General features: G+C 36.3%; 1 protein-coding gene across 1 annotated transcript in view; it reads left to right on the top strand.

Moving 5' to 3' along the window:
* The window catches only part of ARMC3 (armadillo repeat containing 3), a gene marked incomplete at both ends in the record, with an annotated part of 56,637 nt that overhangs the window by 7,402 nt on the left and 22,897 nt on the right, over nucleotides 1-26,338 (top strand). Inside the window, 7 exons of the mRNA XM_082480052.1 lie at nucleotides 2,743-2,868; nucleotides 5,297-5,365; nucleotides 5,682-5,857; nucleotides 7,172-7,366; nucleotides 8,155-8,338; nucleotides 13,630-13,782; nucleotides 13,904-14,009. Coding sequence (XP_082336178.1) covers nucleotides 2,743-2,868; nucleotides 5,297-5,365; nucleotides 5,682-5,857; nucleotides 7,172-7,366; nucleotides 8,155-8,338; nucleotides 13,630-13,782; nucleotides 13,904-14,009 — 1,009 coding nt within the window. The remainder of the gene's footprint in view (nucleotides 1-2,742; nucleotides 2,869-5,296; nucleotides 5,366-5,681; nucleotides 5,858-7,171; nucleotides 7,367-8,154; nucleotides 8,339-13,629; nucleotides 13,783-13,903; nucleotides 14,010-26,338) is intronic.

The raw sequence follows: 26,338 nt of genomic DNA, 5'->3' as shown, positions 1-26,338 counted from the left end.
TGAGCTTTCCTTTGCGTTGCTTAGATTTTGATAGTAGTTCACAATTTTTAGTTTCCTAGCACTGAAATGTTCATTTAATCTCAAAGTTCTCTGACAAAGTTTTGTTGTTTTTTTTTTCTGAAATATCTATCAAACCTGTATTTGCAGTTATAAAGAAGTCTTGTGGTTTTCATGAAGGAAATTTTTATCATTTTGTTGTAGAATTTTATATTCATTGTTTAGTAGGGCTTGGTTTAAATATAACCTAGATCTGTTTTGTTATGAGCGACAGACTTGCACGTGGGAAAGAATTCTCTTTTTTATGTTACAGTTTGAAACTTCCATACCAGTGTAGTTATTTCAAGGTTCAGTTTTCAATAAAAATTACTTTTTAGCCTATTTCTGTAATTTTTGCATGTAGCTCTTGTGTCAGTACTTCTGTGACAGATGATTTATTAGAGACTGATCAGCTTCCTTTATCAAGCTTATTTCTGTATTTGTTGGGAATCTAACAAGTCTCCAAGATTCCAAATCTTCCAAAAGTCCCTGTATTATCTGTAGCTAAGCATCATGTTCCAGGTACCCAGAAGACATCTGTATAACAAAGGCTCAAAATTATGTAGCACATAATATCCTAAGTTTTCTCCTACTCATTCCATGCCAGCCACTCTAATTGGTGTACACTGGTAGCATTCTTGGTATAATTAATCTGTTTTAATATTAATTTCCATTTAATTTATATTTTCTTAAAAATTATGGCTTTATATGCTGATTGTTGTACTGATGGCAATTGTCAACACTGCTGAAGTTGTGAGAGAAGAGCTGAAGTCTTTGACAGTTGGCTAGGGATCACTGGGTTCTGAACGATACTTAGGTTAACTTATTATGGCAAGCTTGGCTGAGGGCATGCAATCAAATTGTGAATATGTGAAGACAGAATTTGGACTGTTGGGAGTCAGCTAGGTACCACGCATCATAAACTCTGTTGGCTTCTGCCCTGCTGTCGACAGTAAAATATGGCACACTGCAAGAGGACAGATGTTTGATTTTTCTGTTTCTACTAAATTAATAATCCTTTAAATTGTTAATGTTATCACTGATATATCATTGATATTCCTGTAATCTTCCAGAAGACTGGACTGTAATTTTGCAGTGTGTCACAAGAGAAGGAGATGTTTTCACTTTGCAGTTAAGTGAATGGTTAGAGTTGGAAGAGACCTTAAAGATCATCTAGTTCTAACCCCCCTGCCATGGCCAGAGACACCTTCCACTAGACCAGGTTGCTCAAAGCCCCTTCCAACCTGGTCCTGAACAGTTCCAGGAATGGGGCATCCACAACTTCTCTGGGTAACCTGTTCCAGTGTCTCACCACCATCAAAGTAAAGAATTTCTTCCTAATATCTAATATAAATCTATCCTCTTCCAGTTTGAAGCCATTCCCCCTCATCCTGTCACTACATGCCCTTGTAAGTAGTGCCTCTCCAGCTTTCTTGTAGGCCCTCTTTAAGTACTGGAAGGCTCCTATAAGGTCTTCCCGGAGTCTTCTCTTCTCCAAGCAGAACAACCTAAACTCACTCAGCCTGTCTTCATAGGAGAAGTGCTCCAGCCCTCTGATCATCTTCATAGCCTTCCTCTGGACTTGCTCTAACAGGTCCACGTCCTTCTTACGTTGGGGGCTCCGGAGCTGGATGCAGTACTCCCCAAGGTGGTGTCTCACCAGAGCAGAATAGAACATTTCTTGAATGTTGCTTGTAAATTACGTCTCATCCCTCAATACAAAATAGTTATTGTATTTTAATTGTGTTTTGGCCTGAGAATGAGCATAGTTCTCCAGTCTCTTCTCACATTGCTCACCTGTAGCCAGAAAGGACAGGCGTGGTTCATTAGAAAATGAATTATAAAGTTGTGGGAACTGAGAATGGAAGTAGGTTTTGGATTTTGTTTCTTGCATTTTGGATGTTTTTTGAGTAAGCAAGAACAGAAGGCTGTAATCATACAGAACACTTCTGTTCTTTGCATGGCCAGCGTCTCTTCAGCTACAGAGTGCTCCAATCTCAGGTGGTAGAAATCTCAGGTGGGATTTAATAATCCAAATCCTGGTAGTTGCTTCAGTTGAGGGCTAGTGCAGATCCACAGAATGAAATTAACTGTTATTTTGAGGAAAATAAAATTGGGAGGCAAGAAAAGAGGAAACTAAAATTAGGTTCTTAATGATATCATTCACCTGTACTTCGCTAAATAGAAAGCTGTCCTTTGTACTGCCACTGCAGCCTCCAACAACTGAGTTGGGTGTCCAATAGGCAGAAGCATTCTTTGCTTTACAAATTAATCCTAGATGGTATTAATCCTTGATACTATTTGACACGTGTTTATTTGAGATATAGATTAGACAGTCTCCCAGTCCAGGCCTTTGTTCTTTGATTCTACAGTCCAACAAAAGTTAGAACACAGGAAGTTCCGTTCAAATACACGGAAACACTTCTTTACAGTGAGGGTGACAGAGCAGTGGCACAGGCTGCCCAGGGAGGTTGTGGAGTTCCCTTCTCTGGAGATTTTCAAGACCCGCCTGGATGCAGTCCTGAGTAATGTGCTCTGGGCAATCCTGCTTTAGCAGGGGAGTTGGACTAGATGATCTCTAGAGGTCCCTTCCAACTCTGAAAATTCCGTGATTCCGCGAAAAGATTGTTGGCTGGTTTACTTTGTTACATTAGAACTGTGAGTGTGTTGCATTTTTATAGAACTTTTAACCTAATTATTCTTCAGGTGATGAAAACAAAGTGACACTTCTTGGTCTTGGAGCAGTGGAACATCTGTATAAACTCATATCACATGAAGATCCAATTGTACGCAGAAATGCCATCATGGTACTTGGCATCATGGCTTCTAATCGTAAGAGTTTCCAATTTTAGATATTTTTCAATGTGTATGAGTGTGTTCTTCTGTCCTGATTTGAGAGACACAGGACTAATTTCTCTTCTAATGCTTGGGAAAACTGCACTTTCAGAAGACTCCAGTGTCTGAATTTGTGAAAATATTTACTTTACAGCCAGCTATGGTGTGTGGGTCTCAAGGTCTCAGTGTTTTTGAGCTAGCCAGGTGCAGGGATGAGGAGGAGCGAGACCCAGGCACTTGACCCAAGCTGGCCAACAGGATTATTTCATACCATCAACGTCACACTCATTATAAATTAGAAAGTTTGCTGCGAAGTCGCTCTCTCCCTTGATGGCTGCCATCCTGAGAACTTCGTGCCCTGGTGCCGGAGCCCTGAGGCCTTCCCTTCCTCCTGAAGCCGTAGCGCTCGCAGTGTCCGACATTTGCTGTCCACTGCTGGGAGTGCACAGCTTCCTACTGATATAATTGGCTGAGTATAATCTTTGCATATTCCGTATTGGTGGCGGGATCAATATCAGTTCTTTAGTGCTGTTAATGTTAATTATCTAATCTTATTTTATTAAATCTGTTTATACTTCAGCTCTCGGGTTTTCTTGTTTTTCCCGATTTCCCTTTCCCAGGTGGGGAGGGGTCATCGGGTGATAGAATGATTGTCTAAATGACAACAAATTGTTATGGGTCTCTCAAACCATAACATCATCAAAGCAATAGGTGGTCCATGTGAAAGAATTCTTTATTAGCGGCCCAGAATAAAGGAACAAATTCAGCTAGAGTGAACTCCACTGATTTTGAGAAAAGTTACAAGAGAACTTAATTTTCCTCCAACCCTTATTATTGTTTTGACGGGGCCAAATATAAACAGTTTAATACTGGAATTATGTCTATCAGGGAAAGCCTGAGTACATAAGATGCCTGCCAGTGTGGACAAGATACACTCTTCTCTTTTACAAAAGTTAGAAGAGAAGGATAAAGTAGTATTTATCATCTACAGAAAATTATATGGTTGAATATCAGTTGTTACTTGAGGCATTAGTGTAACTACAGAGATAAGGGAGAAAATGTGTTAGATTTAAAGTAGCTAACTCAAGTATTGATTGCAAAAAAAGTCCTGAAGTATCAAGCATTGGCATGCATATTTACCCAGCTTCTTTGGCAGGTCAGTGCTGCTGTAAATGTTTTGTTATCTGTATCTGAGCTAGTGAAATTCAAGTAGCCTTGAATATCTCTCAGATACATTGCATTCATGGCACAGTAGTGTACCTACTGTAGCGATACCATTATTAAATGATTTAACCACAGTAGATGCACATATCTTGTACCTTTTTTAAGGTGAAAATGGATGTATTACATCCGTGCTGGGTGGCTGAGTGCCAGATGATCAAGCTGTACTGAGTGGTAGGTAGACATACCTGAAGACAAAAGGATAAGTGACATAATGTTGAGTTTCAGTGACTGTTATTTTTACAATGCTTTATAAACCTTCATCTAGTTACTATAATTAATCAGGTCTTATTTTGGTAGATGTTCTACCCAATTGTCTTCCCTGATGGTATGCTAACCACTATTTAAGTCTTTCCGTCAACAGCTACCTGCTTTTCATGTTGTGCTGGACCTTATGCTCTTTACCTTAGTTGCAACTTGGCACTGGCATATAGTTACTCCCTTCAGATCTTGACTTCCAATGCTGCTGCACAAACGTGGATTTGAATGACTGAAGATCTTCCGTTTATATTATTCACATCTTTTTTTTTTCCTTTAAAAGTAAATTCAACTCATACCTTTTTTCTTACATTGCAACACTGTAATGTGTTGACAGTAACAACACAGCCCTGTAAGATCACATGAAGTCTGTCCCAAAGAATGTTTTTTGGTTATACTATCCAGTGGTTGTGGTTTTGCTAGTTTGCCATTGGCAACAGTGAAAATGTATTCTGAAAGTCTTTAATGTGATTTTAATAAGACCTATATAATTCATGTTTTCAATTTGCAGTGTGGGCTCTGTTAGCATAAAATTAAAAAGTGATGGCTTGAAAATTAAATAACAGAAGGATTGCTTTTATTTTGATAATTTTAACCACAAATAATTTTAACTATTGGGTTATGACTTATTTGACAACTAAAACTGTGCAATGTTTAATCAGAATCTGCTAGATGCAAGTATTGTGAATAAAGTTTCAATGAAGTATTGAAGAACTTCCTATATATTGAATGTCAAAGAAGGTCGTCTGGTACTTGAAAATCTCCTCTGTGTTTTCTGGACCCATTATGATCTTCGTATAACTTCAGTTGTGTGTCATTCCAGGTCAGATCTTTTTGTCACTCAGGGAGTAACCATAAATACATTTCCCTTAGAGCAGAATCCATTTCTTTACTCAGCCGAGGTTGCCAAATGAAAGACTTCATTTTTGTATTTGTTCTATTGTAGATGATGTCAAGAAGTTACTGAGGGAACTGGATGTCACAAATTCACTTATATCACAGCTGGCGCCAGAAGGTAGCTTGCCGTATTCATTCCTTGTGCAAAAATACACTCAGAAATAATTTATGATTGCCATTTGATCGGACAATTTAATGAAATCTTCCTTGTAACTTATGATTTGTCATAATGCATGTTAAATAGGTAATTGCTTTTATAGGATTAGCTCTGTTGCTCACTGAGTAGTGTTTTATGTTGTACAGATGCAGCAAGATGTTAGGTATGATTAACAGCTATTGTTTATTGACTTCAAATAGTATTTTAAACCACTGGATTGGTGAATATGTACTGTGCTGAATAAAAATTGATCAAAATATTTTTTTTTCCCTCACAGAAGATGTAGTTATCCATGAATTTGCTACTCTCTGCCTAGCATATATGGCTGTTGAATATACTACTAAAGCACAAATATTTGAGCAAGGTGTATTAGAACCACTTGTCAGATTGCTGGGTAGCCCCGATCCTGATGTTAAGAAGAATTCAGTTGAATGTATCTACCTCCTGGTGCAGGTAAAGTTTTTTGTTGTTGTTGTTGTTTTAAATTACAGAGGCAGAAAAGCACTTCCCCCCCACCCCTGCTATCCTCTGTGGGGTTAATAATTTTAAAGTATTTGGTTCCTTTACTCCCCAGTGTTCCCCAGTGTGTTTTAAAACATTACACCCCAGTCCTTGATTGTCACTTTAGTTACGAATATAGCTGATTTGACTCTAATTCTGTTGAACTTAATGCAATTATCCATGCTGTACAGCAATGTAAGTCAGATCAGATTCAGATTTTTTTAATTAAATATAAATTTGTTTTCTTAGTTGGAAAATGTTAATCTCGGTAATGAGGGTTATAACCTGACTATCCAAAAGGTTGGAATAATCCTGTAAATTAAAGAACTTGCAATTGCATTGTGCCTTGTTTTGGCCAGCAAGTCCATATTTTGAACATCTTTTTAATGATAGGTGAATGCTGTCAACAGCTACTTTCCATACTGGGAGGAATAGATTTGTTATTGGCTACTTTCACACTCAGCACTAATGTCATCCATATGCTGCTTAGCAAAAGAATGGTGCATTTGTATGGCAGTTCTCTCCATGGCTTAAGCGAATCAATTCAATAATGAATTCAGTTTATAACTCTATCTCTTTTGGGGCATCAGAGCATGTCTATTCAGAATCACATTTTACTCTTTCTCCCTTTTTACTATCTCGCTGTCTTTGTTGCAGGGTATATCTGGATAACTGCACCTGGTGCTTGCTTATATTGATAAGGATAATTGCATGCTGCACATGTGCAATAAGCTATTTAAAAGCAAATTGTAATTTATTTATTTATTTTCTATTTTAATATAATCTACTACTGTCTTTTTATTAAGCTGCATATAGGCTGTTTAAAGTTGAAATGTTAAATTGCCATTTCATAATTGCTAAAACAAAAGAAGATATAACCAGACAACCACAGTAGAGTGCAAAAACTATTTTCCCCCCACTAAGGTAAATAAAAATAGATTTTAAAAACTTTCTCAAAGAAACATGTATGTTGAGACAAACATGGCAAAACCAAGAGTAAATAGGCTTCCTTAGACAGGACTAGATTCTGTAGTGTGTACTTCAGTCATGCAAAAAAAAATGGAATTTAAGGTTGGTGGGGCTTGATTATATTCAGTAGGATTCTTAGCTGAAAAGAAAGAAACCTTCAGAACTGCAAGTTCTGGAATATTGACTCATTTTTGTATGTTTGAAGTCAGATTTTTGGTGTTCTTTCTGTAAAGTCAGGAATTGATGTACTGTTATATTCTCTATTGCTAACAGTCTTTGTTGAATATTTTACTGCAGGATTTTCAAAGCCATGCTGCGGTTCGTGCACTGAATGTAATTCCACCCTTGCTGGAACTGCTGAAATCTGAATACCCAGTTATTCAGTTGTTAGCCCTTAAAACCTTGGAAGAAATTAGCAAAGACAGAGAAACCAGGATAATACTGGGAGAAAATAAAGGATTAGATTGTCTTCTGAAGATATTGGAAACCAATGTACAGTTTACTTGCCTTAAAGTTTTTTTTTGTTCTTGCTGCTAGTGTTCATATGACCAATGAGAAATATTATTCATGTTATGAAAGAGTGATAAAAGAATAAAGAACTCCTTACTTGGAGCTAACTACATAGAAATAGGATAAGCTAGGATACCCAGCTTACTAAGAAAGGGACCAAAGGGATTCATCAAAATGTTTATATTTGTTTTATTGCTTTATTGCTATTAGTAATACTGTGTTGGATTTACTGTCCATTTCTCAAACTGTTGTAAATATCAGAAAAATTCACCATATAGCTTTTTATATGACTTTTCCTCAAAATTTTTTATTATATGCTGAACTCTGGTGCTGGTTCCTAGTTTGAACACTGATCTTTTTTTCTGAATTTACTTTGATATGAATGGTCTTAAATATAATTTCGTACCTCAGAAATTTCATTGTTTAGGTTATTATCAGACTCATTTTAGTGCTTCTTGAGTTCAGGTGTCACCATGGGAAATATAATGCATAGAGAAATTTGTGAAGTTTTTAAAGTTTTAAGGTGACAGGTCCTTTCTGAATACCTGCCCAACCCACTTTGATGTAAATGAGAAACTTTCAGGGTTTTTACTGTTTTTGATAAATTGTGTTGCATCCTAAGGCACATCAAAAAAACTATACAAAAAATACGAGTACAGTAGGAATAAACTGTCCCAAAGAAAGTTATGACAAGTTAGAAGCAAAGTTAGAAGCAAAAGATATTTTAATCCTGATTTGAAGGTTATTTGTTTGGGGTTTTTCCTTACTAGGAATTCAGCGATCTACATGTGGAAGCTCTTGCCGTGTTGGGAAATTGTCTTGAAGATGCACATACTCTGCAACTGATTCAGCAGACAGGAGGCCTTAAAAAGCTACTTTCATTTGTAAGAGTCTCTACTGTTCCAGATATTCAGAAGAATGCAGCAAAGGCAATTGCCAGAGCAGCTTATGACTGTATGTGACTTTTTAAAAATTCATGGACATGAATTTGTTTATGAAGTAAATTTTCATCCAGAATGAGGCCGTCTTACCTGGTTGAGGGTAGTACTTGTGCTGAGGAAAACACTGGCAAGAATGAATTAAAGTGATGAATCTTGCCAATCAGAGCAGCAATTGGATGCTAGGCTATATATATATATATATGAAAATGTTAAGATTTTGCCTCAATTTATTTTTAAATGTAATATATTCTTGCAAAATGCTGTCCTCAAAAAAGAAAATTGAGCTCTGAAAATACGATCTTTATCTTTTGTTCAGTGATGCCATCTTCAGCCACATTTGCTGGCGCTATTTCTCATCGCTATCAGTTAAGACTTAATCGCATGCTTACTTCCTCTTGCATACAACTGCTTGTCTAAATGTCAGGCAATTTCAAATACAAATTCCTTTAACAGGGACATGAAAAAAAAGCCTTTCAAATGGCTTGCAGATTAATATTCCCAGTGGGGTTAAATAGTTTCATTGTCATCTTTTTATAATTATTCATCCTATAGTTCTTTTTATACACTTTTTTTTAATTCACCAAGGAATTCTGAATTAGGCAGAACATGCTCATCATTTTTGCCCACACAGATGCCTTTAAATAAATCGACATTTGAGACTCCTTCCACACGTTGGCTTCTGAGTTGCAACATGTGCCTACTAGTGCTATGTAACAAAATGCAGTGTAAGAAATAACATACTTCTGTCTGTAGAAGACTTTAATTCTGTCGAGGGATTTTGATGACAGTAACTATGACAGTAGAGCTTAAATATTTCATTCATGTTTCTATCATCTTGTGGTTGAATCATGGCTTTAATTTATGTGTATTTTACAAATATATTTAATATATGGCTAAAATAATCTCTCTACAGTATTTCAGACCTCCTTTCTTCTCTCTCCATCCTATCTTTCCAATTCTTTTCTCACCTTCCTTAGTTTGACATCCTGAATATTTGTAATTATTTGGGTTGCAAATGATACATGAAAAGAGTGGAAACTATATTTCCTAGTATTCTGTGGGTTTCTGTATGCTTTTATCGTTATCTATTGGAAGCTTTGCAAGTAACTGAAAATTATTTTCATTAATGTTTAGGTATCAAAGATAGGAAGGGACCTTCGTACGCCAGTATTTTCTTTGTGTATTTTCTAGTATTGTTATTTTATTGTGCTACTTAGGACTGTCAGTATCATTTTGATAGTCCTGTGACAGTCTTGTAAGTAGTATGCTAAGCAGATTTATATTTGCTCCAGCTACTTTCTACTGCATCTCACTCCTTTTTCATATTTATTTTCAAATAAGCATAGCCGCCTTTTCCTCTTTCACACCTTTTTCAGTTTTTGTGGCCTAATATTTTAGCAGCTGTTCGTAGAAGCATGTCTGAACACATTTTTAAAGCACGGTGGCAAGAACTACACATAATATATTACAGTGCTGCCTATGATCTTATATCATGGGATGTTACCGTCAGCAAAGATGCATCTTCTTGTCATACTTCTTTACAAATGGAGTCAATGTGGTTTCATTATAGAGGTTTGCTCTCTTCTTCAGCCTATGACAGTTGGTATGGATGCAGCAAGCTTGGAAAATAGATCAAAAGAAGATTTAAAATATTTGCTTCTGAGCTGTAGAATTTTGGTGACAATGACTTGGACAAAAGGCAACATGTGGAAAACACAGTCCAGTAAACTTGCTGCTCAGCGTGGCCCCCAGGAGTATTGAATTTATTTCAGATACATAGAGCTGCTGGTCTAAAGTCGGCCTTCCAGTGGAAAGAAAAGTGGCATTGGGGCCATTATAAGCAATAGTCCAAGTGCAAAAAGAAAACAGAAATATTTGCAGTTCTTGTTTGTTTGTTTGGATTCTGGTTGTAAATATACTAAACAGCCTATCCAAATGGCAACACTAATGTATACTATACTAAATACTTGCTGTGATGTAAATGCAATATAATACAACACAGCTCTAAGTTCTTTTATGAATTTTTCATTAAATTTGCAGTAGCCATACAGTAGCCCACATTCTTCGGGTTTGATAATCGTGCTTGCAATTTACCAACATTTCCTGCATACTTGAGGAAAAAAAAAATACTGCTTTTCATTGAAATGAAAAACTTACTTCTGCTATGATAGAACATGTATCTATCTGTTTTTATAATCCTGGCAGCTGAGTATACAGCAGTGTCTGGTTTTGAAATTATTATTGGTGACAGATGGAATTTAGTTTTGTTTTTTTCCTGATAGATGTGATCATAGCAAACAGTTTTGTTTTATGTCCCTTTCAGCCCTTTGGAAAGGGACTTCTGTAAGTTTTTGTTGTTGTTATGAGACAGATGTATCCCTTAAGAGCTATTCTCAATATCAGAATAAATTACATGGTACAAACACTGTATTCAATTTTAAATAGCAGCTTCAGGATGCTGCTCTGGTTAAGCAATTAAAATTGATCATTTTTCTATATGTAATCATTATCCCTTTGCCCCTGAAAATGTGTTTTGTTCTGTAACATAATTTTGAATTTAATATATTAATTTGTCAAAGGTTTTCTTTTGTATGCTCAGAATTACAGTGGTGAATTTTACTGTGATTCCCTCCTTGCCCAGCAAATAATGCAGTCATTTCAGAATGCAAAATATAATTTAATGCTATAAATTATTGAATATCTGTGAGTAGATTATCTGGACTGTTGATTAAGGCCGGCCTGACTTTCCCCTGACTGCCAGACACACCAGCAACAACAGAATGCTACGGAGTGTGTATGGAGAAAATGATGATCATGCTCACTTGAGTTTGGCCTCACTCTGTGCCAAGAGGCGCATTTACAGCCACCTGACAAATCGAAGCAGAAAGACCTGGAGCCCATGACCCTAGGAACAACTCCAGAGTTTATTCAGACTTCTGGTTTGAAGCTCTCCCTGTTCTTTACATGTATCTAAATGCAAATCCTTTCCAAAGGGAGCATACTAAACCTGCTCTGTAGCCTGATTAACATGTACTTTTTCATAATACAGGTTTTTATTTATCTAGGTTATCTCAACTCAAGATCAGTGAGAGGTCATGACACTCTTTAACATTAACTTTTTGAATTTGAAATTGTTATAAATAATTCTATAAGGTGATGACGCTGAGCTGAAAATGTAATCAGTAGAACTCTGATCATGATTTGGGGGTATGAAGGGGAAATAGGGAAATATATTGAAAACAAAGGCTGGCTCATGATAGGGTCAATGCATGAAAAACTGGAGAGAAGTGTTAGTATTCCACACTCTCTTATTGCCTGAGTATTTTACTCCATGTTAAATCAATGTATTCAGATTACTTAGGGGTCAAGAAATTCATCACTAAATATGGTGGTGGCACTGACATGAGAAGTGCTTAAGTACAAAGGATGCTTTTCAATTGTACATTCTTTTCTCTAGTAAAGGAAACAAAGGAAACAACTCATACAAACAGAGAGAGGATCAGCAGAAAATACTCATCCCTTAAATAGAATTGGCACCTGGATCTTAAAATATTAATAATTTTTGTCTGTCTCTCTAGCTAGCTAAATATAGGTCCATACTCTTTACCATAGATTCAAATCCAAAATCTTTTTTGATTATTGAAACATTCTTTATTCTGTTTAAAATATTTTAAATCACTATTTTCACTCATTCAAATGAATTCTATTATTATTATTATTTCATATAAGTATAAATTATCTTCAAAATGAAACAGCCATCATCATAACTGCTTTTAAAAGCAAGAATAATTTTTAAGAAAATCTGTAGAGTAATAAGTAACTTGCTGTACAAGAAGCAAATTACTGAGGCATGAAGAACCTCTAGAGATCATTATTAGGGATTATGGACTACTTTGGCAAGCAACAGGCCAGCGGCATGCTTGATAACTTGTCAAAACTGTCTGTAATCCCAATTAAGGCCTTCTCTTGAGAGCTGGCTGATATGCATCAAGGTTGTGGCCAAAGTTCTGCTAACACTTAAAATCCTTTCTGTTTTATTTGTTGCTTCTTTTGCTTTGGGATTTTAATTGCGTATCTCTGATGATTCTAAAAATATTTAAAATTGAGCTGGAGAGGAGAAAACAGCTAGCTGTCTCGTGTGTGTGCGTTTGGTCATTTCTGCTGTAACTAGATTTTCAGTCAAACTTTCATTTCATTGGCTTTGTGGTCTTCTGTTTGTTTACTTTCATTCACTAGTGTTTCAGTTTTATTTAAAAGCGTACTTATGATATTTTTCTTTCCTTTTAAATTTTTTATTTGCAACACAACAGTCCAAATAAGGGAATGATCCCTCAAAGTATTACTACGCACTGGTAAAATTTCCAAATGTGTCAAAGTCCTACTAACTTCTCATGCCCTGAATTTCTTTGATAGATGTGAAAACTTTACCACATAGATATAACTTCAAGCTTGTAATTAATCTGCTTTAAATTATGCATATGGTTTAATGTTTATTGACCCCCGTAACTGTAGATCTTCCGTGCTGTCGTGGCTTTCTGGCTGAGAAAGTTTCACTCAAGGCTCTTTCTAACAAACACCTGCACTTCTGATCTCATCCATTTTGGGATGAGTGAGTTTATTAGCTTAATTGTCAATGTCTGTAGATAGTTTGTAGAAGCTCTGTGTTGTTACTTGTGTAGAGGAAGGGAACATCGGTATCCTTCCTTAGCTGCTGCCGATCATTGCAGTGTAGGTCAGCAGTGAACCCTGTGTCACCAGGCTAAAATACAAAATTGAAATTCTCTGCAAAGTGTGCATTAATGAAGAACTGTAAGCTGTGCAGAATTTAAAATTCAATTTTTAACTCCCCTTGCCTTTTTTTGTCTATTGGAGTATGTTAACTGGTCCTCCACCAAGTTCAATTGTACATTTACTAGTATGTTCTTCAGTTTTATGCGTTTGGACTTTGTTAGCATAAACTGAAGTCAAGCATGATCCTAAGTATGATCTGTTGAATTGGAAAAGCTGTTTTCATCAGGCCTGTATGCATTCTGCAGTTTTAAGTCTTATAGAGAACAAACTTTGTGTCCTGTTGGTCTATGTATGTTTAAAGCTGTATTTAATAGTAATCTTTTGGACTTGATTCAGAGTTCACTGAAGTCTAATGGGTTTTGGATCAGGTCCTTTGAGCACTTTCAGGTGATACCCTGGTGGTATCAAAAGCAAGTGTTATGTTGGAAACAACTATATGAAATCAAATTCATGTCCTTACACTGATTTAGAAAATGAATGCAGGTTAACACTATTACTCTTTTTTGTTTAAAGCTGAAAATAGAAAAATCTTAAAGGAGGAAGAGGTGGAGAAGTGCCTCATAAATCTTTTGGAAATTGATAATGATGGAGTTAAAGTTGCTGCTTCCCAAGCAATTTCTGCCATGTGTGGGAATTTAGCTAGCAAACGTGCATTGGGACTCCAGGGTAAGTAAGGTGGGAAGGGATGAACTGAGAATCTGTGCTTTTCCTTTTACAAGGAGCATATTATAATTTTGGAGACTGTCACGGTTTTAAAGGTTCATGTATGCAATTATTTCTTTCAAAGGGATTCCCCAGCTAGTGCAGTTGCTAAGCAGTGACAATGAAGAGGTAAAAGAAGCTGCAGTGACAGCATTAGCTAATTTGACAGCAGCCAGTCCTAGTAATGCAAGGTGAGTCTGCAATAATTAAATTATTATTTAAAACACTAACCTGAACACAAGTGATAATATTTTGATTTTTAAAGAATGCCTCATCTTGTCCTTATGCTACAAGGGAATTATGTTTGAATTTGACTGTAAGGCACTTTTTGGTTCTTATGAGTCGTCTGGAATAGGTTGGTTCTCATCAGTGTTATAAGAGATACGCTATCTCTGTTAATGTCTGCTTTATCAAGGAAAGGTATGAAGCAGATGTAATGAAAGCATAGATATAAATCACATTTTGAAAAGAACATATGAGGAAAATATGCCTTGTAATCTAAGACATTTGATGTGGGATATTTTTTGAAAATTCAAAATCAGTAAGGTATGCTTTAAAATTTGATGGTTCGTGCAACTTTTTTGACTGCTCTAAACCCAGTCTTAGAGGGGGAGAGCACTCAGATATTCTGAATATAGGCATTGTCTGTCTTTTTTATTGTTTCCCAAGTAATAGAGACTGCTCATAGTCCTTTCTCTAAAAGAAAAGAGGTGTAACTTCAGTATCCAAAATAATGAACTAAGTATCATTAGCTGCCTATAAGTTCCAAAATAATTGTATCAACTAAATTCTACTGTCAGTTGCATAGTTCTGTTATCCCAACTCTATTACAAGTTCTGTTCAGGGAAAAGAAACAGAGCAGCCTGACGTATATGAGCAATCACATGTAACTAACAAACCATAAAATAAAATTCCTTAAAAGTTTCCTGGAATATACTTAAGGAAGTTGTAATCCATTCACAGGCACTCTTTGAAGTGAAAAAGTAAAATAACTCACCAAATAAATTATTTGTTTCAATTTATTGATTCAGCTCTAATAGTCACCAGTATTCACTTAATGTTACCAGATGGAGACATAATTTGACACAAGAGAATAATGCTCTGTTCAGATTCACATAGTAGATTTTTTTGTCTGATATTCTGCTCTCCTCATGTGCGTGACTCTTCAGTTGGTGTCAGTGGGAGTCAAACACACATAAAAAGAGTGCAGTACTGGAGTCTAGGGGTCAAACTTTCAGCTCCACTACAGCTGTTTTTTGTAGCGCAGCCCTTTGAGGTTTCACATTGTGAAAAGGGAATCTCTGGAGAGTTTTGAGTTGGTATAGCAGCTTATGCCAACTCATTCAGTTTCTTTTGCCAAGGAGATAGTCAGGACATTGTTTAGCTCAACTGCTAGAACAATTCTCTGAGACCTCAGGCAGGGAAATAGCTGTCTCTCTTCCTCTGCATTATAATGGAGTTCGTATTTCTTTCTTGCTGGGCAGAGTCAGGAAATTGTAAAGGTGGCTTACATATACTTCTCTCTCTTCGCAATCCAGCTCCAAGTACAATATGGAAGCACCAGATAATCTAATCACAGGTCTTCTGTGAAAATCAGGAAGCAATAATTTACATTAAATATGTATGTTGGATGAATGCCATGTGACTATATAATTACTTCCAAGCTTTATTTCTAAATCAAAACCATTAATAAGTCATAGAAGGGTCCAAGTGTGACTAGGATCTATAAATGAATATATGGAGTTGAACCCTCAGCTGATACAAATTGGTATAGTTCCAGCTCACTGACTGAGTATCTGGCCCATATTTATTTTACATTCACATAATAGGAAAAAAAAAATAGTTTGGAGAAAATGCATTCCAGATTAAGTTACTGTAATCATGTTTCATTCTGGAATATTGTGTGTGTGTGTGTTGTAAACCACTGAAATAAGTGTATATATAATGAAGATGCTGATATACTTTTATAATGATGTGACTTAGCTGTGTAATTATGTTGACAATATTCTGGTCCCAAATGAGACTAATGAGACTACTGCCCTTTTATTGGTTATATATTAGATTCTTGTTATAAACCCTCCAAGAATATTAAATCATAAAGCAAGTAGTAGCAGGTAGACCTTATGTGGCCAGAACAAAATGGCTACAGTAAAGGGAAAGACTATTTACCAGCCAAAAATTCAATCTTGTTGAACTCAAATACACGTGTTCTGCCATATTTCGTTTCATGAACATTTTTGCATGTATTATATTAGTTGAAGGTTGTGTACCTTGTCCTTTCATTTTGTACAGTATGCATTACAGAATGTGAACAGAGTACCAGACTGTCATTTTTGCTGGAGATGTGTTTTTCTTGTTAGGAATATTTGATCAAGAAGTGTTTTCTGCTTTCCATATAACATGGAAAAAAAGTACAAGTTAAAACAAATTGTGTAATTAAGGCTCCCACAACAGCTAGCTCATAAGGATAAAGTCTTACATTGATTAATAACACAAGAACAGCATAGGCAATGGGCAATACTACCCCCCACTAATGTATATTAACCTTGACCTTTAGGTGCTTCCCCACAGCAATGAAAGGGTAGTTCTATACCCATACCCAATCAATCCTTTGTTTCTCAACTGAGACAGCTAATAAAGGTGTCAAATATGGTGGAGGTTTTGTAATTAGAACACCTGTTCACGATGAACGGGACAGAGACCAGCTTGTCATTTCACGCAAGTCCCCAAGCAACCACGATTTGGCAAAAATAAATAAACTAATGAATGACTCTGGCCCCTGTAATATTTTAACCAAAGATCTAGAGCAGAAGAAAACATGAATCCCACACAAACGGTTTGAGTTTTCAGGTTTACTGGAAAACATGGATTTTCAATATGATCTGTACCAGAATGCAAAAATTATTTCAGCATTTAAGTTTTTGCTGCAGAGTTGATATTGTGTCATGCATCAGTAGCACACAGAAAAAAGTACGGTGGTCAAATGCCTCATTAGTTTACAGATTGACACCCCCAAGGTGATGCTTTTATCAGAATTTTATTGCAAAGTAATGACAGAATTTTAATGCTGCTGTATATTTATGATAAATTCTTTGTAAATTTGTTAATAATTTGGCTAAATAAAAATAAAATTGCAAAGTATACTGCAGTTTAAAATCCCACATACTAATTCTAATATATGATAAAGAAATTATTTTGTTACTGTGTGTGTAGCTCCGAGGCCATCTTTGATATATACGTGTCAGAATTTGTTTCTGTGGTCTGCTTCTGGGAAGAAGAAAATTATGTTCAGCTGGGTATTTGCATCCACTTCACATTTTTTAATCCAGAACACTAACTTCCTTTATTGAAAACTGTATACAGTTATTTGGACAGCAGAATGCCATTTTAAAGACTCTGTGAAATCTGTCTAATTTTGATGTGTCCAAGCGTCGGGAAATATAGGCACAGTCACTTCAATAATGTACATTATGCACAAATTGAAAAATTGCACACAAACAAAGAAACAGCAGTGCCATCTATTGGACAGAAAAATAAATTATTCTGTGCTGTACAACTAACTACACAACAAACATTTTACTTCAGCCTCTGCCTATTTTTTACTATTTAAAGTATAATCATTTTTTTTTTGCTTTCCATGTATTTAGGATAAGCTAATCGTGTTAAATATAAATATGATATTAGTTAGAAGTAACACATAGAAATAAGATCTCAAGTGTACCAGTTAGTCAGACGTTAATTTGACCAGGTCTTTTCTTCAGTATTGTTGTAGCACAAATGCCATTTCTAATAGCCGTCTTCATAAATCTGGCAATGTCTGAATTCTGGGCACCTAATGGAGTTACTACTAAGGAAAAACATATGCTCTGAAATTTAGAGCTTTGTACTGGACATGAAAACTAATTAACAGCCTCAATAATATTTGTTTTAAATTGTTTATTTTAAGTGCAAAATTTATAGCATTCAGTTAGAGTTTGGTTTGGGGGAAGAAGGAAAGGGATGTTTTTTGTTGAGCTGTACTAAGGGCTGCAGGAAATTGTGGTACATGACAGACTTATGATCTGGCAGAATATTCCTCCTGGGGTTTATAATTAGTGTCATGTTACATATTTCTAAGTATTATATCTGGATTAAAAATAGTAAAGTATCATTCCCAAAATTGCAAAGTCAGCAAGCTTGATGTTACTTAATTTTCTAATTCTTTAACTCTTCACAGGAATCAGTGGACCTATTTACATTAGCAAAATTATGTCCATAGAGGCAGTTACAGGCATTATCACAGCACCTGAATGTATGCTTTCTCAAATGTATCAAGATTTCCAAAATTTGGGAGTAGGTTGGGGATAGGGAGATAGGTTAGGAACTTGTTGGTTATGGGCAGTGCCCACTGAGGAAGAAGTGAGTTATCCCCTTGACTTCAGTGGGTGTTGCATCTATTCCAAACTTAAATTCATATACTGATCTAATGACCCAAAATACATCCTCAGTCTATTCTGTATGGATAATGATCACCTGTAGTGAGAGTCCCTCACCTTCTTAAATGGAGATTTTCAGTATCCACACATTTTTTAGTGTTTTTAAGATGGATATGGCTGTCAAATTTAAAGAATGTCTGGTTTTCTTACGTTTCAAATTTTGTAATTATCATTAAGAAGTTATGATTATTACCATTAGGTAGTAGTATCACTAGGTAGTGTTCTTCCCTATTAGAAAATGGGAAACTTAATCATACCTTTTCTCTTTCAAGACTGTAGATGGAACCTAATTCACATACATGGATCAATATTGAAGAGTCAGTATTATGTAAGATAATAGATTTGCATGAATATATGTTTTAATTTATGACAACAGGAACAATAATTTATAGTACGAGAGCTACATTTAAGAACAGAAATAGGTAATAATCCATTGCATAGGTATTGTCCTTTTTATGGTTTAATAGTTCTTTCTTTATAGGATAAGTTTGTGTTTCTGAAGGAGGGAATCAACAATAGAATGCCACTAGCTGTATTGTGTAAAAGTAATATGTTTTAATACTGACCCCTAGTGACAGAACTATTTTTTTGAGCTACTGTGCTGCAAGATAAAGGGATTTTGTTGGGTTTTGTGGTTTGTGTTGTTATCTTTTACATTAGCAGCCATTCTGCTGAGCCCTATGCAAATACAGTTAACTCATGCCATGAACAGATTCCTGTTTTGACTTTCTCTTAGTGTATATCCATAGTGTGATGGGTGCTTTCTAAAGAAAATAAGACAACACTGTCATTACCCAAGAGCTCACAAGCTTTTCCTTGCAAGTTACATATTGACTTCCATTGAAAACTCCAAGACATTTTATGGTAAATTTCTCCCTTGGCAGAAAAGCTGAATCAAGGCTTAATGCTGGGATGTCATTCAGAAATGGGTTCCCACTATAACTATAACGGCTGACTGATACACAACCCATGGACAGTACCCTAAATCATGCCCTGCTGGAGAGTGCACAGTGTTTCACTCAGCCCGCTGTTGGTTTTCTCTCTTAAGAGATTTGTGAAGGTATGGCTGTATAGAAACATCCTTCTATAGATTCAGACATTGTAACTGCATTTTGTTCCCAGTAGAACTCTTCTTTCACAAATAAATTTGTTAGGCGTTTACCTGTTTGTTTGTTTTTAAACTCTGTTGCCTATCAGAGGTTATATTGAAGACAGAGACCAATATAGAGCATTCATCTCTAACACAAATCTCATGTCACAGCATCCTAAAGTGCATGAGAACCTAAATATACCCAAAATAGTTTCAGACAGAAAACAGAACACTTCTAAATTGGGATAATGGTAACTATATGGAAGTTCTACCCCTTATAGATATAGTAAAATCATTTGGCCTGTTTGTACTCTCCTACCTTCATAGCCTTGCAGTAATGATCACTATTTACCTTAGCTGTGGAAGACTGGGATTTCACTCAGAGCATGTGTGTTGTCACCTGGAACTTCCCATGGTATTTTTCTGTGGGATCAGGTGAAACTTTGTTCTTCCTGGATGGAGACTCCTAAGCCTGGGAGAGAAAACTGTGTTTTATGGAGTAGCACAAGTACAACAATTTCTCTTGAGTGTCTATCCCTACAGTGACATTCAGTGATATGCATGGAGATAAATTGTTCTTTTTATGAATTAAAAGTTGCAAGGTTATTTTGCATTTGAGTAAATGTCAGACAAATGTATTGGTGCTTTTGCATGCATGTTTTCTTTGTAGCCTATTTCTAAATTAAATGCAAATTATTTAAGTATATGTTTTAACTTTAGTATAGAGTGAGGTTATTTATTTTAAGTGAATATAAGGGAATCACAGGTTTATGGCTGATCATGCAAACTTAATTCTGTCCTGCTGCGAATTTAACCTGTGCGCTGACTGTGGCATGTTGTCTAATTGGACTGTCATACACACAAGGGGGTAAAAATAAGCTTTCACAAGTAACTTTAAACCTTTTGACTTGCAACCTCAGTAATTTTGTCTTAACATAATAGTACATGTGTACTTTCTTAGAGATATAATTTTAAGAAAGAAAACTAAAAGCATACATTTCTCCACTCTGAATCATAAGAGCTTGAGCCTTTAGCAAGGCAAAACAGATTGCTGAAAAGACTTATCCAGTGGTGAAAGCTGGGGTCAACTTTCACAGTCCAAGTACCATGTGTAGAGACTGACTTGGCACAGCTTTGTTGTCCTTCCTCAGCTGGTGCTTCCAAAGATGAAGAAGAGGCACTGTCTCCTCAGTCCCTGTGTTCAGAGGAGTTCTTGTGAGGACCCTGCTTTGGCTTTTTCTTTCCTTCCCTCACACCTGCATGAAGGCTGCTCTGGAGACTCCTGAATGTTCCCTGTTATTTTGCTTTTGTAACAATGTGGATTCCAGACTCTCAGCATTTGTGCTGAGTTATTGGTTTTTGCATGCACTACTTCTTGGATCAGAAAAAAGAGAGAGGGGGGTAGTGTCTTTTTCGTGAGCTTATCCTGGCTGAAGCTACATGGCATCTTTAAGTGGCAAAAAGGGTTTCTATTGTTGAATTTCAAGCCTTTCTCATAATAGTGGAAGTGTCAGAAATTGTTAATAAAGGTTGTGAGTACTATTATAATTGAAAGGCTCAGATATCATGAATAGATAGTTCATTATCAATGCCTATGTAATACTTTAAATTAGCTATACTGCAGCTTTAGAACTGAGATCTGTGTAACTTTGTCAGATGAGTTGAAGATCTCTGTGAATCCCTAAATGACAGTCAGGTATTACAGTCTCTGCTAATCCAGGTTTTATTGCTTCCAGACCGTGAGGTTTATTGAGTTGTGGGTTTGTTGATGTTTTAACAAGATACTCGTCATTAAAAAACAGGAATAGAGGGTTCAGTTCCTGAAATGAAAAATGAATATGGTTTGTTGATATCATCAATATTTTTATTGTAGTACAAAGGGGCCCCAAATTGTAGATCAGAGTCCCTTGTGCTAGATTCCCTTACTCAGAATAAACATACTGACATTAATTTCCCTTGTAAAGTGAAGAAAATGGAAGTAATATTAGTCTTTAAATAAAGTATGAGTGACTATATACAACAGTCAATTGCTTTTGAAAATAATTAAATCGCAAAGTGAAATTTTTGGTAAATGCAGAAGACATTGGATGTGATTATTCTGATGACATAACAAAGCAAATGAAGAATAGTAATACATTTAAGGGAGAAAAAGAAAGATATTTCTTAAGCCTTTTCAAACTTCTAGTTATGATATACTTTCTCAGTCAAAAATTATGTAATAAAACTGGATCTAAAACGCCTTGGGTGAAAAAGAAGTCATGCGATTTAACACAGATAGAGTTGATTTTAAAAAATGTGTGTGTAATTAGATGCATAATTCTTATGCATAATTTACATGCAATTATGTATGAAAATGAGATATGCACAGGCATAAATGGATAGCTAAGCACCTCGCACACAATCACAGTAATTTTGCACAGAAATTAAACATGCAGTTGCAGATACGTTTGGAAAATGAAGTCCATAAGGAGTCAGGAGTTAAAATTTGATTTTTTTCTGAGCAGGAATTTTGTTAAATCCTCTGTCAAAAGGGGTGAAGTAAACAACATAGAAATGAATAAAAATATAATTTAATATAATCCAGTTTATGTTCAGTTGTGATAGAAGAAGCAAAACCAAACATACTTTACCATTTTTATGAAGTGTATAGTAGTATATAGTGTAAAGTGTATAATGTAAAATAGGCACAATCCAGAGTAAACAGTGGTGTGAAGATGCACCACTGCTCTTCCCCTCTATCTCCCCTCCATGGATTAGGGGCTTTCAGGGGGCAGCCTCAGTGGTTTCTGTCAGTTCTTTGAACACTGATAGTTGCTTTCTGCGTTAGGCTAGACCTTCTCCTCAGGAGGAAAATCCAGCTGGACCATTCCCAATGCACTAAGTAAATAATCTATGATCTTTCTTGCCATGGCTAGGAGGCTTAGTCAGGGACTAGAGCTATTATGCTTAATGTGATGCCAACAAAGAGGTGATTCCTGCCCCAGAGAGCTTACAGTCCTAAAAATAAAATAAAATATACCCACTGAGTTTACGTCCTGTTTTTATGCTTGATTGTTTTCACAACACTCTACTGACATCTAAGCTTTCCTATTGCACCCCAGACAACTAAAGCACCAAAATATTCAGTTCAGTGAAATTCATATGCATCTCCAAAGTAACTGTTTAAAAAAAAGTTTGTATTGTGATGCTTTTGGTAATGATTTTATTGTCAACTTTTAATATATTTTTTGCAGTAAAAACAGTAAACATTTGTTTTTCTCAAACTCTCTCTCATTTATTCTTTGAGTCTTGAGTGATCTTTTAGAGAATTTTCAAGAAAATCTCTTAATAGCTTGTTACAATGTATATTTAAAATTAATAATTTAAATTAAATATTTATTATCTGACCTCCTAACGTTTCTCTTTCCAATGACACTTGAGAAAAATATTTTAGCTGTGCTTGAATACAGTAATTTGAATTCAATTGAAAGCAGAATTTTACCATTTCACTACAGGGCATGGTTAAGGTCATTATGGTACCTGAACCTTGTGTACCCTGGTTAAGGTAAATGCCTACCCTTGTTAGGTTAGGCACTCTAATGATCATAACCATGTGCTTATAAATCATAACATTTAAATTATTTTCACTTTAATTTGAGCTCTGTAATTTCTACACTTATCTTGTACATTTTTGCTTGTTTGTTTGCCTGGAATTCAGGTAGTTAGCTTCCACTTTTCAGAAAACCATGGCAAATGCAACATCTTTCCCCTCCCCCCCCCCATCATTGTCTTCTTTCCTTTTGCCTAATCTTTTCTCTCCATGGTTAGGGAAGTTGATGTATTTTGAATCTTTACACAGCATGGAGGAAAAAAGCTGTGCATTTATATAATTTACTCCTTTTCCACATCAAAAAGTGTATGCTTTTTTTCAGCTAAACCAAGGCTCCCTTCTTCCTTGAGGATTTAGTCCTGTAGTGGGAGCACTGATGAAGTGCACCACCTCGGTAGGATGTGTCTGCAGCAGAGAGTGTTCTGGGGGCAGGGAGAGAGGCTAGTGCTGACCTGCATTAGGCAAAGACAGTGCTGGTAAAAGCTTCTTCCTCTGACTTTTGTTTCCTTATAATAAAAAAATTGCATTGCATATCTCTGCCCAAGGTGGAAGGGAACGAGGACCTCCATCCTTAGATCTTAATGTTGCAGTATTTCAGTACCTTAAAAACTTAAGCATATTCCTTCTTTCAGCTCCCTTCTGAGGTGAGGTACTGCTGTCTCTTTAGCAGCTGGGGCTCCGTGGCCCAGGGTGACAGCGCTATTTCCATGTTCTCCGGAGGGCTATGGGGTAGGAGTGAGTTGAACCATGGATTCCCCATTCTTCCTTCTTCCCTCATAACCTCTTCTGTATGCATCTCTGTTACCAGGACACAGCGTTGCCCTTAGGTGCTCACGCCCTCTTAAAATCTTATTCTCAAAGATATCGGTTACCTTCAACTCTCGTTACCTGCTCTTGTCACTTCTAACATGAATTCTTTTTGCCTTGTAATCCATTGTGCTACTTGATTAAACTATACTCATGAAACTGTGACTCAGAATGAATCTGCGTAGAAGTAAAGCACAGGATTGAAATAAATATGTATGATCTTCTAAATCAGTGGTTCTCAACCTTTTTGAAGTTGAGTGGCACTTGAGAAAATTGGCTGTGCTCTGTACTTCGCTGAGGTCAGCTCTGAACACACGAGGAGCTGTCACCTTGCTCTTTTGTTAAGTACTTGTGTACTTGCTGGCTTTATGGAAATTATAGTAAATCTGCTTATAATGTGATTGGCTACGTCATTCAGTTCTGTGTGTCACCCTGGAATCAGTCTGTTAGGGACTATATGTTTATTAGGATTTCCTATGGGAGAATACATGTGTTATTTGGTGTAGTATAGGAATAGTAAGTCCTATACTTACTGCAGAAGTATTGGATATACTACACCTGAGAGATGCAGTGATGCATTTCGTGAGTAGTGGATCTGTCCCATAAATCCTGGAATTTCTGTGTATCCATTGTACAGGAAAACCTGCTTGATTTTGTTTGGTATTTTTCCTGGATAAGCTATGTGTGTATATTCTGTGTAATGCTGTAAATCTGATATCTTATGGACATGCCTTACTGTGCATGGCTGTGTGCATATATGGTGAGTCTCTCCCACACTTTGCCAGCAGGTACGTCATGTCATTGTTACATGTGCTATGAATGTGGTGTTTTCCGGTAAACCTGTGATACATGTGGTGTATAGCTGATCCTTACATGTGCGGTCAACATGTCTGGGATTTCTTCATATACAGCAGCCAGGATAGAGCTACAGCATTCCTGAAGCTGGAAATCTGGATAAAATTTTCATGGGGAAGAGAAGACAATATTAAACAGAGAACCTAGAAATACAGTGGCCTTACCTAAGTAAAAAACGATCAAATAAACAATACCAAAACCAAACCAAAACAAAAAATAAAACCCCCAAAAAAACATTTTCAGCTTTTCTTCATCTGGTCAAGGAGGAAAAAGGAGGGAGGACACCCAGATAAGGGGAAATACAGCTAATTTAAGACAGTCTGAAGAGCGCAGTGCAGGACATCTGAAAATATAGGATTCACTTCTGAACAGAGACTGACGTACTTGCATTAAAGTTACTGGTGCTTCAGGAGCACCAACACCAAACTGGCTCTATACCTTTATGCTGCACCCAAGCTAATAACCGTACTCACCTTCAGTCCCTGGATTGCTGCCTTTTCCCTGGTTTTCCAAACTGGGAACTACTGCCTGCCAGCCTTCATTCTGTTTTCTATCCTGTTTGCATGAGAGCGTGACTATCAGCATCCTTGAGGTTTTTTGTTTCTATCAATGCCTTGACAGTCTTTGACAGCATAACTCTTTCTTGTGTATGTAATACTTCTAAGCTTGTGTTTATCTTGCAACTGTGAAAGTTACCAAAAGGTTAGTTAGATTTTGGTAAGACACTGCTACAGTAAAAATAAGATTTTCACATCCAGATTTCTTATTAATGTGTTGACAGAAATTAGCAAAACTTATAAAAAATGTGCACTCTTCTGTTGTTGAAGTGCTCAGATATGCTTGCATAGAGGTGAGAGAGTTGGTTATGTTTTTGATACAGACAAAATGTACTAAAAGAGGGTATAAAAAGCAGTTGCAAGGAAAATTCAAATTGCCATCTGCGCATTTCCATTGCTAACAATATTGCCAACTTTTGTTTAACAAACAGATGAGCCCAATGTAAAATTACTAAGAGCAGATAGTAAATTGGACATATGCCTCAAATCATTTGATCAAATGTTATATACAAACTCAGAAGGAAGACAATTCAATTTTTATAGTGTGCTGGTTTATAACGACATTGGAAAAAATACAACTGAAATGAACGAAAGATGATACAGACAAAGAAATAAGTTCCTCTTGTTTAGCAGAAAGCAAAGTTTTGGCAAGAAGGTCAACAAAAATCTTAAGTCATGGAATATCTTATGGCATTTGAAGAATGTAAACTACATTTGCATCAGTATTCTCTTTTGCCTATGGCAAAGAAACCAAAGAGTACATAATGCGGTGGTAACTGAGAAACTGAGGCACTATCCCGGTGAGTGCCAGAAGTAGAACAGCAGTGTTACGATGAAGTGCTCATAGGCCAGTTCCTCCTGCTGTGACTGAGATGTAGGCCCACGTCGCTTAGTTTTGCAGCACATCAGAATTAAGTAATTTGCAAATGTGTCCTCTAATAGTGCAGCTGCCTGCCCCTTCTGCTGTCTCCTGCCTGAAGTTGCAATTTCCTTAGTAGCGCTTCTTCAACTGTTATTTTTTTTCCTTGGCTGTGCTCTAACCTAAATCTATGAAATGATCCTTAAAAAAATCCCAACAATCTTCCTCAATTTTATTTGCAAACAGGTTGTTTTGCACATCTAGCTTCGAACGCAGCCACATCAGCGT

Source organism: Vanellus vanellus (genome assembly GCF_965231255.1).
Source record: "Vanellus vanellus genome assembly, chromosome: 2".
In the NCBI taxonomy this organism is placed as follows: Eukaryota; Metazoa; Chordata; class Aves; order Charadriiformes; family Charadriidae; genus Vanellus; species Vanellus vanellus.
Note: the sequence above shows the minus strand (reverse complement) of the source record. Positions and strands in the feature narration are given on the sequence as shown.